This window comes from Phacochoerus africanus, chromosome 1 (genome assembly GCF_016906955.1).
Source record: "Phacochoerus africanus isolate WHEZ1 chromosome 1, ROS_Pafr_v1, whole genome shotgun sequence".
NCBI classification, from domain to species: domain Eukaryota; kingdom Metazoa; phylum Chordata; class Mammalia; order Artiodactyla; family Suidae; genus Phacochoerus; species Phacochoerus africanus.
In genome coordinates, this window is record NC_062544.1 from 239,302,372 (window position 1) to 239,314,673 (window position 12,302).

General features: G+C 37.9%; 2 protein-coding genes across 3 annotated transcripts in view; one reads left to right on the forward strand and one right to left on the reverse strand.

The window, feature by feature from the left end:
* LOC125134462 (uncharacterized) overlaps positions 1–3,129 on the forward strand; it is a 32,936-nt gene extending 29,807 nt beyond the window's left edge. The window contains exon 2 of the mRNA XM_047793799.1: positions 2,852–3,129. The gene's annotated coding sequence lies outside the window, so the exon portion shown is untranslated. The remainder of the gene's footprint in view (positions 1–2,851) is intronic.
* TBC1D23 (TBC1 domain family member 23) overlaps positions 1–12,302 on the reverse strand; it is a 66,281-nt gene that overhangs the window by 17,690 nt on the left and 36,289 nt on the right. For both annotated transcript variants that reach the window (XM_047793769.1, XM_047793759.1), the window contains exons 6-12: positions 11,846–11,970; positions 11,712–11,758; positions 10,784–10,887; positions 7,667–7,789; positions 6,180–6,272; positions 3,895–4,065; positions 969–1,011 (exon numbers count right to left, since the gene is read on the reverse strand). In XM_047793769.1, the coding sequence (XP_047649725.1) occupies positions 969–1,011; positions 3,895–4,065; positions 6,180–6,272; positions 7,667–7,789; positions 10,784–10,887; positions 11,712–11,758; positions 11,846–11,970 (706 nt within the window). The remainder of the gene's footprint in view (positions 1–968; positions 1,012–3,894; positions 4,066–6,179; positions 6,273–7,666; positions 7,790–10,783; positions 10,888–11,711; positions 11,759–11,845; positions 11,971–12,302) is intronic.

Below are 12,302 nucleotides of genomic sequence, written 5' to 3' on the forward strand. Positions count from 1 at the left end.
GTCTTAGAAAAGACTATGGAAACTGCTATGAAAAGAGAGATTATTCTTGGAAAAGAAATAATTTATAGTTTAGAAAAAAGGTCCTAAAACCTAGACCATATATACTATAAAAGAATGATTTTCAGACACTTTTGAGAACAAGCTTAACAACCAAGCTTTGTATTATGTTGTCAGAATCCCAAATAAATAACACTGGGCCTTAGGCCAATACTTGCTTAACACTAGTACTTATTAAAATAAGCCTTTCTGGAGTTCACTGTTAAGAATCAAACTGCAGCAACTTAGGCTGCTGCAGAGGCACAGATTACATCCCTGGCCTGGACCAGGTTAAAAGATCCGGCATTGTCGCACCTGCAGCATAGGTCACAGCTGTGGCTTAGATTCAATTATTGACCCAGGAACTTCCATATGCTCCAAAAAGTGAAGACAAAGGGATTAATAAATTAAAACCTTACCCAGGAGTTCCTGTTGTGGCTCAGCAGTAATGAACTCTATTAGTATCCATGAGGATTTGGGTTTGGTTTGATCCCTGTCCTCACTCAGTGGGTTAAGGATCAAGCATTGCCGTGAACTGCAGTGTAGGTCACAGACAGGGCTCGAATCTGCTGTGGCTGTGGCATAGGCTGGCAGCTGCAGCTCCTATCTGACCCCTAGCCTGGGAACCTCCATATGCTGCAGATGCAGCCATAAAAAATTAGAAAACAAAACAGGAGTCTCTGTCGTGGCACAGTGGAAATGAATCTGACTGGGAACCATGAAGTTGTGGGTTTGATCCCTGGCCTCGTTCAGTGGGTTAAGGATCTGGCGTTGCTATAAGCTGTGGTGTAGATCTCAGACACGGCTTGGATCTGGCACTGCTGTTGCTGTGGCGTAGGCTGGCAGCTGTAGCTTCAATTAGACCCCTAGCCTAGGAACCTCCACATGCTGAGGGTGTGGCCCTAAAAAGCAAACAAACAAAAGAACCTTACCCATAAATCCTCCGCTGGCAATGCTCACATATTCTTTATTTTTCTGAAATGGAAAATAAAATTTTAATTATTCCAAAATGCAATAAATTAAAACTTCTGATAGTTCTATAAGCACTGACAAATGTAATATAGTTAAATATTAATTTATGGAATTTTTTCCTTTCTTTGACATTTTGGACTTTGGCACAGAGAAGTACATACGTTTATCTTGTGTACTGTAAGTTCTGGCGCCTGGGTGGGAAAAAGGGAAAAACTTCATGGCTACTAACAAGAGTGTGATTTTATCTGTATTATAGTTGTAACAGTGCAATAGAGAGTCAAACCAAAATCAGTTCAATTTTGTATTTTCAGATGTAACCAGAATGATTTTTAAAAGCTTTCAAAAATACTTTGGGTCCTTTATGAAAAGGAAATATAAAAGAAAACATTACAGCTAATTATGAAGAAGAAATGATAGAACACTAACAGTTTACAAACTACTAAAAATTAATAAATCTAAACAGTGATGACAAAGACACAAGAAAGATATCTGGGCCAGGTATCAAACCTACATCCCCTCGGAGACAAAGCTGGGTCCTTAACCTGCCGAGCCATAATGGGAACTCTGAGTCCCTATTTTTTGTTATTCTGTATAAGATTCTAAAATCTCTCCTCCAGTAAGGCATAAAGTTACCTTATAATACCTCCCCCAAACACCTTTTTTATTCTCTGATTTTGTCTTTCAAAGATTGTCCTTTAGACCAACTTCCTCAAACCAGACTCCCAATAAAATGGATACAAACTGAGTGGCTTGTGAATCACCATACCTACTGTCTCTACTATCTTCCTGATTGTATAGTTTTGTGTCACACAAAATGAAGACTTTAATGTATAAACTATCAGAGAATACCTAATAAACAATTATTTTTATAAAGAAAGAACCATCACTGAGTGAGGCTTTCTGGAGAAGGTAAAGGGACAAGTTGTATAAAATCACTAATACAAATTAGTTCTGATGAAGACAACATTCAAACACAAAAAGAAAAGGTGGCTAAAAGTCATGAATACATAAACATGTATATTTATTTGACTTCAAAGTGAAGATATTAAAATTATAAAGAGTTCCCGTTGTGGCTCAGGGAAAGGAATCTGACTAGCATCCATGAGGACGCAGGTTCAATCCCTGGCCTGGTTCAGTGGGTTAAGGATCCGGCACTGCCGTGAGCTGTGGTGCAGGCCACAGACACGGCTAGGTTCTCAAATTGCTGTGGCTGTGGTGTAGGTCAGCAGCTACAGCTCTGATTCGACCCCTGGCCTGGGAACCTCCATATGCTGTGAGTACAGCCCTAAAAAGACAAAAATAAATAAATAAATAAATAAATAAAATGAATTATAGAGTAACTGTAAAAAGTACTAGGGCATAAACAGACATAGAAAAGGATGCAACAGGAGTTCCCCGTCGTGGCACAGCAGAAAGTAATCCAACTAGGAACCATGAGGTTGCAGGTTGGATCCAGGGCCTCGCTCGGTAGGTTAAGGATCTGGCGTTGTCATGAGCTGTGGTGTTAGGTCACAGACTCGGATCTGGCATTGCTGTGGCTCTGGCATAGGCTGGTGGCTACAGCTCCAATTAGACCCCTAGCCTGGGACCTCCATGTGTCGCGGGAGCGGCCCTAGAAAAGGCAAAAAGACAATTAAAAAAAAAGAGAAAAGGATGCAACAAAATAATCCAGAAACAGACCCTGAGGCATTGAGTATTCAGTATATCTAAGTGGTGGTATTTCAAGTTGACAGCATAACTGGTTAGCTATTTGGGGAAAAAAAAATTTTTTTTGATTCCTACCTTACTTCTTACACAAAAATAATTCCAGATGGTCCAAGATTTAACATAAAAAATAAATCAGGAGTTCCCGTAGTGGCGCAGTGGTTAACGAATCTGACTAGGAACCATGAGGTTAAGGGTTCGGTCCCTGCCCTTGCTCAGTGGGTTAACGATCCGGCGTTGCCGTGAGCTGTGGTGTAGGTTGCAGACTCGGCTCGGATCCAGCGTTGCTGTGGCTCTGGCGTAGGCCGGTGGCTACAGCTCCGATTCAACCCCTGGCCTGGGAACCTCCATATGCCGTGGGAGCGGCCCAAGAAATAGCAACAACAACAACAACAATAACAACAACAACAAAATAAATAAATAAATAAATAAATAAATCAGGAGTTCCTGACATGGTGCAGCAGAAACGAATCTGACTAGGAACCATGAGGTTGCGGATTCAATCCCTGGCCTTGCTCAGTAAGTAAAGGATCTGGCGTTGCCATGAGCTGTGGTGTAGGTTGCAGACAAAGCTCAGATCTGGCGTTGCTGTGGCTCTGGCGTAGGCCGGCAGTTGTAGCTCCGACTGGACCCCTAGCCTGGGAACCTCCCTATGCCCAGGGAGCGGCCCTAAAAAAAATAATATAATATAATATAATAAAATAAAATAAAAATAAATCATATAAGCATGTGAGAAAAATCTGGGGGAGAAGACCTTTTTTGGCATGACACAAAACCATTAAGGTATTAAAAAAAAATACAGATAAATTTGACAATGTAGATAACAGCATAAAATTACCTCTAAGAATTTCTTTTTTTTTTGTCTTTTTTTTTTTTTTGCTATTTCTTGGGCCACTCCCACGGCATGTGGAGGTTCCCAGGCTAGGGGTCTAACCGGAGCCGTAGCCACCAGTCTACGCCAGAGCCACAGCAACTCGGGATCCGAGCCGTGTCTGCAACCTACACCACAGCTCACAGCAACGCCAGATCCTTAACCCAGTGAGCAAGGGCAGGGACTGAACCTGCAACCTCATGGTTCCTAGTCAGATTCGTTAACCACTGCGCCACGACGGGAACTCCTCTAAGAATTTCTTAAAGGTGGCAGCAATAATCAACTAAAACTGAAATAATCTGTCAACATACCTGTAAGAAGTGTGCCAGGACCATGTTCATATACATGTCTTCCTCCTCTCTGCCACTGCCCATGAAACAAAGGTGTTCCCCGCCAGCAATGGAGCCGGATTCAATGGACTGCTTCTGCGCTTCCAGCAAGGATTTTACTGACTGTGCAAACTCAGATGGATTCTGGAGCATCTAGACAATTGAAAAAAATTTAATGCAGCAAGCCTTTCTTTTTTTTTTAGGGCCTCACCTGCGGCATATGGAGGTTGCCAGGCTAGGGGTCAAATCAGAGCTACAGCAACACCAAATCCAAGCTGCGTCTGCGACCTATATCCCACAGCTCACGGCAATGCCAGATCCTTAACTCACTGAGTGAGGCCAAGGATCAAACCTGCAACCTCATGGTTCCTAGTCGGATTAGTTTCCGCTGCGCCACGAACAGAACTTACGTTTCTTATACATTAGCAAAACTTGAAATATTTTTCCAAGAAAAAAACCCACAATATTTAAATTGCCACCATGAAAAAGAAAAAAAAAGTGAAGGCTCTTATAAATAAAGTCCCTGGGAGAAAAGAAAATATGTATGAATGTACCTATAACACATCAGAAAATAAAAGCTGAAATTCACAGATTAAATCATGCAAAGAAAATATGCTAATGGAAAAAAATGTTTTTGCTATTTGTTTTCTAAAAACGCTTCAGTGTCTTTAGATATCATGACAAGAAAAGTTTAACACTGAGCGGAAGGGTCCGTAACAAAAACAATACATCAAAACAAGCTATATTTTTTAGTTTCTACTTACTTGGCACATCATGTATTTCTTAAAGGACAGTCAGAAACAGTAGAAGCCATTAACTTTTCAGGCAATAAATTATTGTCCATCTGTACCATGGACCACTATACGGCCATTAAAAAGAATGTGCTTAAATGAAAAGATCTCCAAGAAACTGTGAAGTGAAAATGCGAGTGAACTATCAAATGAAAAAATCAAGTGAAAAAAAAAAGTGAACAAGTAGTATATATTTATATATAAAAGGTCTGGAAGGTTAAACCGAGATGATAGTAATTGTTAACTTAGAGACATTCTTCTTTTTTTCTTCTTTTTTGTTTTTTTAGGGCTGTACCAGCAACATATGGAAGTTCCCAGGCTAGGGGTCGACCAGAACTGTAGCTGCTGGCCTACATCACAGCCACAGCAACTTGAGATCCAAGCCACGTCTGTGACCAACACCACAGCTCACGGCAGCACCGGATCCTTAACCCATTGATTGAGGCCAGGGATCAAACCCCATCCTCATGGATACTGGTCAGATTCATTACTGATGAGCCATGATGGGAACCCCATCTCTGAGATATTTTTTGTTTTTTGTTTTTGTTTTGTTTTTTTAAGGAAAAATCAAGTTATTCATGAATCTGAATAAAATTTTAAAATAAGCATAAAAGAACCATCTAGGTCCTCCTGGATGAATCAAGAAAGAGAAAGGCACATAGTTCACTTTCAGGATGCAAACAAGCCAGGATCGCCTTCTTCATGTGTAGCATCCCAAACCCTCTGCGTTGTTCTACCTCCATTTTTCCGTGAGTTTCCTCTTAACACTGCCTAGACCCTTCTACATGCCCTTTCAGCCTCAGTGTCAACTGTTTCAGACAAGTTGGGAAGAAGGGCAGATAGCATAGTCAGCAAAAGAAGTTACTCCTCTGAATTCCCCATCCCTGAGGCTCTAATAACCCCAGAAGGGCTTAAATGATGTTAGTCCCTGTCCTACCAAATATTCTAAGCATCTCTGACATTTAATTATCAACTTCATCTACTCCTTCAATTAAAGTGAACTTAAGACAGCAATTTTAACAACTGAGCTCTTATACAGCAGACACTACCCTTACTAAATATTAGTTTATTATATGCATAAGTACTCATAATGAAAAAAGGCTTATAGTAAAAACTTTCAGATTATCCAATCATAACACGAGCTAATATTCATACTTACCAGGCGCAAAGCCCTATGCTAAGTGCTACATCAGGTAGCTCACAGTATGAAGTTTAGAATTTACTGACATAACAATGATAACCAACAGTAAGCCATGGTTAACAGTGCTTTCATCTATCCTTTATGATAACAAAAGGATGTCCTAGGTGAAAAGGAAACTGGAGAGCAATACTTTTATAGGGGCAGAGACTCCTTCCTTAAAGCAGAAAGAAAAAACATCTCCAGTCTGGTACATGTATATTTATTTATGGACTAAAGAAAAAAAATCAATTTCTTCTCTTACTTTTCAAAAAATTTTAATCAGCATTTATACTAACCAGATCTGAATCTAAGTGGAAAGCAGTTGATAAATGCCCAGCATTATACTGTTCCGCAGGACGGCAATCCACCACAAAGAACCGGACTCCTTCCTAAAAGGGAAACATTTGACATAATAGAATTTGCCATGAGGGGCACATTTTCATAATATGACAATTAACCAAAGGAGGGGAAACAGATTTATTAAAAATTGGATCTCACATATAACTAGGAGGACCCACACATTACAGACGCCAGAAAATAACCTTGAGATCTCAACTAATTTTATTCATTTAAAACTGTTAAAATATTTTGTATATACTGTTCTTGACTAGACAGTGTTAAAATACATAGTAGGAAAATGTTAGTTTGAGCTATAAAACTAATAATATTGGAATTTAACAATTTAATGTCAATCATGTTAAACACTTGTAAAAACACTATATAGTTATACACACAGATGTAGAAACAATTCCTATTTTTGCAAATAAGCCCACAAACTTAACAACAATTCAATTCACATAAGGACTAAGTATCTTTTGCGGGTGAGTGGAGGTTCTCCAATGCCAGTCTGAACTGAAGAAGTTCACGTAGTCTCTTTAAACTGGATTACATGTCTTGATTTGCATGGGGGGGGTGCTTTTTAGGGCCACACCCATGGCATACGGAAATTCTCAGGCTAGGGTCAAATTGGAGCTGTAGCTGCTGGCCTATATACCACAGCACAGCAACGAGGGATCTGAGCCTGCGTAGGTAGGTCGCTGATGTGACTCAGATTCAGTGTTGGTGTGGAACAGGCTGGCAGCTGCAGCTTTGATTCTACCCCTCACCTGGGAACTTCCATATGCTCAAGTGCAGCCCTAAAAAAAAAAAAAGAAAAAAGAAAAAAAACAAAAACATGTGAGGTGCTTGTTTTTAAAAGATCTATCACAAAAGACCTGTCTTTCCATGTCCATTCCTTTTCTCTCCATATTTGAAATACATCCCACCTTCCAAACACACACGTATATGGTTAACTGTTACACTATTAGGAATAAAGAACATACATTGAAAAAACTGGCTCATCAGATTTCATGAGGCAGCAAAAGACAGAACTAGGTATATCTTCAATTCTCCTTTGTAACATACCAAAAGGCATTAAACCATATAATTTAATTAGCTGTATAAGTACCCAGAATTTAACTGTTAAAGGCTAAACTCACCCTTTCAAGTACTTTATACAACATTCAGTTGCTTTGCTAAAATATGAAAAAAGATACAGCAATTTACAAAAATTGGTGTCGAAAATAACTAGTTCTTGACAATTAAAATAACACATAAGCTGGCAGTTTAAAAATGAACATCTGGACAGAAGATTTAAAATATTAATCATTCAAATAAAAGCTACACTGTTACAGTAAATTAATTTTGTGAGACTCAACAGGGAGGAAATTTTTGATTTCTTGCATTTTTAAGGGGACAGTCCACTGACCAAACAGTGGGATTTTTTTTTTTTTTTTTTACTTACTCCTTGAAGCTGATTTGCTTGAAGGATCTCTGACACAGAGATGGCCAGACACAGAGCCTGACTCAGATCAGCATCATCATCTTTAATCCCCAACAAAGTACTACCAAATAAATGGTGATTATCCTGTATGAAGAGGAATTTTTAAAACATTATAAAGAAAAAATAAAATCAAACTTTCTTCCTAAAACTATTCTTAATAGACCAAGATAAAATGTAAAAATTTCTCAACTTTACAGGCCAAAAGCTACAAAAAGGCTACATACAAAGTCCTGTTACGAGTTCACACAAAATGAAAGACTAAGAAAAAAAACAACATTGATACACAGCTATCTTCTATACTATCACCTACATTTAAACATTAAATTTTTAGATGGCTACTCACAACTTTTTATATTTTAATAAGAAAAATAAGGCATAAATTGCAAAATATACTGTTATAGCCTATTCTAATTAGCAACTGCTAGTGCAGATTTACTATGTCTGAAGAATAAAAGCTATTCTCTTAAAAAACTGAGAAGAAAAGGATAAGACTATTTTCATTCAATATCATAATCAGTACCCCAGCATCTAACTTAGCCAACATAGTGGGGAACTAAAGGTAATATATACAGGCAATTATTAAAATAGCTGAAATTAGTCCCTAGAAACAAATCTCTTTTGCAAGTAATTAGTTTTGAGGGAAAATGTTCTGAAAAGTTTTCCTTTATCTGCCTCTTGAACACACCATATTGAACATAATTTAACCTCATCTTAAAGTTTCAGTGACATGATTACTTCTAACTAGCAAGTATAATGGCAGACACCTAAAAAAAAAAAAAAAAAGACAATAAAGCTCTCATGAGCACCTGAGGTCACAAACTGTTTATAAGTGGTACTTATGTGTCTCCTCCACTACTAGGTTTTGCTTCTTAGAGTTATATTCCGGCTTTTTTTTTTTCCCTTCAGTATTTACTGTTTATGTCACCGCTATGCAAACAGTATTTAGTGAAGGACCAAACAAATCAATGTATTTCTCCCTTTCATTCCAATTTCTTGAGTTCTCTGCCTCTATATTTGGGCTTCTAATCTGGTGTTTTCTTCTCTTGAAAGAACTCTTTTTTTTTTTTTTTTTTCCCACTGTACAGCAAGGGGATCAAGTTATCCTTACATGTATACATTACATTTTTTTCCCCCACCCTTTGTTCTGTTGCAACATGAGTATCTAGACAAAGTTCTCAATGCTACTCAGCAGGATCTCCTTGTAAATCTATTCTAAGTTGTGTCTGATAAGCCCAAGCTCCCGATCCCTCCCACTCCCTCCCCCTCCCATCAGGCAGCCACAAGTCTTTTCTCCAAGTCCATGATTTTCTTTTCTGAGGAGATGTTCATTTGTGCTGGATATTAGATTCCAGTTATAAGTGATATCATATGGTGTTTGTCTTTGTCTTTCTGGCTCATGTCACTCAGTATGAGATTCTCTAGTGAAAGAACTCTTCTAATCTGAGAAAGGTTCTAGGTCTCTATGGAGCTAAGTGACCCTTTTTTTTTGGTTTAAAAGACAGCTCATTGGGGTTAGTAGATGCAAACTATTGCATGTGGAATGGATAAGCAATGCTATTCTGCTGTATAGCCCAAAGAACTATATCTGATCACTTGTGATGGAACATGATGGAGGATAATGTAAAAAAAAGAACATATATATGTATGATTGGGTTATTTTGCTGTACAGCAGAAATTGACAGAACATTGTAAGTCAACTATAAACAAAAATTTTTTGGAGTTCTCATCTTGGCTCAGTGCAGATGAATCTGACTAGCATCTATGAGGACGAAGGTTCGGTCCCTGACCTCGCTCAGTGGGTTAAGGATATGGTGTTTCCATGAGCTATGGTGTAGGTTGCAGATGCGACTCGGATCCTGGGTTGCTGTGGCTGTGCAATAGCCCAGGAGCTGTACCTCCAATTAAAACCCTAGCCTGGGAACCTCCATATGCCACAGGCGTAGCCCTAAATAGACCCAAAAATTTTTTTAAATTAAAAAAGTTAAAAAAAAAAAGACAGCTCAGTATCATTTAAGTTGTACAAAGCTGACTTCCAGATAAAGGAGGCATAATTATACATCCTCCACCTGATTTTTGCAATATGATTTTTATTTATTTATTTATTTTGTCTTTTTGCCTTTTCTAGAGCCGCTCCTATGGCATATGGAGGTTCCCAGGCTAGGGGTCTAATCAGAGCTGTAGCTGCCAGCCTACGCCACAGTCACAGCAACTCAGGATCTGAGCTGTGCCTTCAACCTACACCACAGCTCACAGCAACTCCAGATCCTTAACCCACTGAGCAAGGCCAGGGATCGAATCCGCAACCTCGTGGTTCCTAGTCGGATTCGTTAACCACTGAGCCACGACGAGAACTCGTGTAATATGATTTTTAAAGCCAGGAAAGCATTACTTTAGGAAGTGCCCGGGGTTAATAGATGCAAACAATTGCATTTGGAGTGGATAAGCAATGAGATCCTGCTATATAGCACAGGGAACTATATCTAGTTACTTGTGATGGAACATGATGGAGGAAAATGTGAGAAAAAGAATACATATATATATATATATATATATATATATATATGTACGACTGGGTCACTTTGCTGTACAGGAGATATTGAAAGAACATTGTAAATCAACTATAACAGAAAATATGAAAATCAATATCATAAAAAAAAAATTTAAGAAGTGCCTCACAGTCAGTTTTCTAATGATGAAGAATAATGAGAGTAGAAGTAAACTGGTTGCTACAATATTTGTATACTATCTTTTTTTTGGGGGGGGGGGGACATATGTGGCATGAGGCAGTTTCTGGGCCAGGGAATCACACCCACACCAGAGCAATGACTCAAGCCACAGCAGTGACAAAGCCAGATCCTTAACCCACCAAGTCACCAGGGAACTCCTATTTACTATCTTTTTAAATGTCTGTTCCCCCATTACAGAGAGTATATACAGTGAAAAATACCATACAAAACTATAACATACAAAAAGAAAAGAATGACAATCTAGAGTATTTTAACTGAAGTGGATACAACATAAACCATAAAACAATGTACAAAATATGAAATACTGAAGGAGGTCACTTCCTGCTTATACCTTCCTAAATGAAGCTGGTGTTTTACTGCAATAATAGTGAGCCAGAGAGAAAAGGTCTTCTATATCTTCTAGATTCAAACTGGATGGAGTATTTTCCAAGAACTCTGAAATAGGATTACAAAGACAGTATCAAAACATTTTTGTTTGTGAAGAATAATGATTTATATATCAAAGTTGGAATATCTTTAACATTATAACTACATAAATGGAATCTCAATAGCGATCCATTAAAAACTGCTTGGGGAGAAGTGGATTTCTCCAAAGGAGTTGAAACTGCTAATGAAATTCTGCTAGTGAATGATGGTGTCAGGCAATCAAATCAAATTTATTAGCCTTGACTGGAATACTGTGATTCATTTAACAAACACATATTAAATGTTAGGGTCCTTGGAAATAAAAAATGACTAAGAAATGGTTCCTGACTTAAGGAACTTCATCTTGTTTAACAAATGTTATTAAGATAAATTATTATAATGTAGTGAGATAAACACTATAACACAGACATTACAAAGTGTCAGGGAATATAGAGAGGAAGTAACTAAATCTGTGTGGGGACTAGTGGGGAGAACCCAAAAGGAGGAGCAAAATTTGAACAATGGAGATACTTGTGAAAGCTGAGTACTCAAGGTAAATTAAGGAAAAAAGAAGGGAAGAGCAGAGAGGAGGGCAATTTATTTGAACAATGAAATCAAAGAAACAGTACATAGAAAAGAACTGAAATCATGAAGAAAAAAAACAACACAGAAGGAATGAATGAGGGTGGCAAAATCAGGGGAAACAGTCTTCAAGGTCTGTACCTGGAGAGTGTGTAAGAGTTGAATGGAATCTCAGAGCTCTTCTAGACTAATCTCTTAAATTAATAGATGAGCAAACAGTTTTAGAAAATTAAGTGACTTGAAATGTTTTCTCCATATTAGATGATACTTACGAATAACTTCTTCTTTGCTGTCAGATTCCTGTGCTAAAATGACTTCTCTGTAAATGAGAATCAAATAAATTTGAGTTAAATATTAACAGAGCATCCTGAGAAGAGAAGAAAAATCTAACCATCTTGATACTTACTTTGCATTAACAAGGATTATTAACATCAAGAAATAAATAAAAAATGGATCTGCTTGTTGTAGATATCCATCCCATATTGCCTGAGTGACTTCAATAGAACAGTAACATGCAAAAAGGCTTCCAAGCTGTAATGAGGAAATGAAATGAGAGATATAAATCATTGGAAATTACTTGTACTTTTAAAAGTATTAAGGCAAATGTGTAACATTATATCAAACTGTCTGCACCTTATATTTCATGTGTAATTTTACTGTATGTAATCCAGAGGGAAAGCATGTGGATTCAAGGCCCAATGAAGCCAGCTTCTAGCTGTGTGACTTAGGGCATGACACTTAACCTCCAAAGCTTCCATTTCTATCTCTGTTTTAAAAAAGGAATACTAATACCCACCTTTAATCACTGTTGTGAAGAGAAAGATAATTAATCTAGAATATCTAAAGTAACCAGAACATATCTG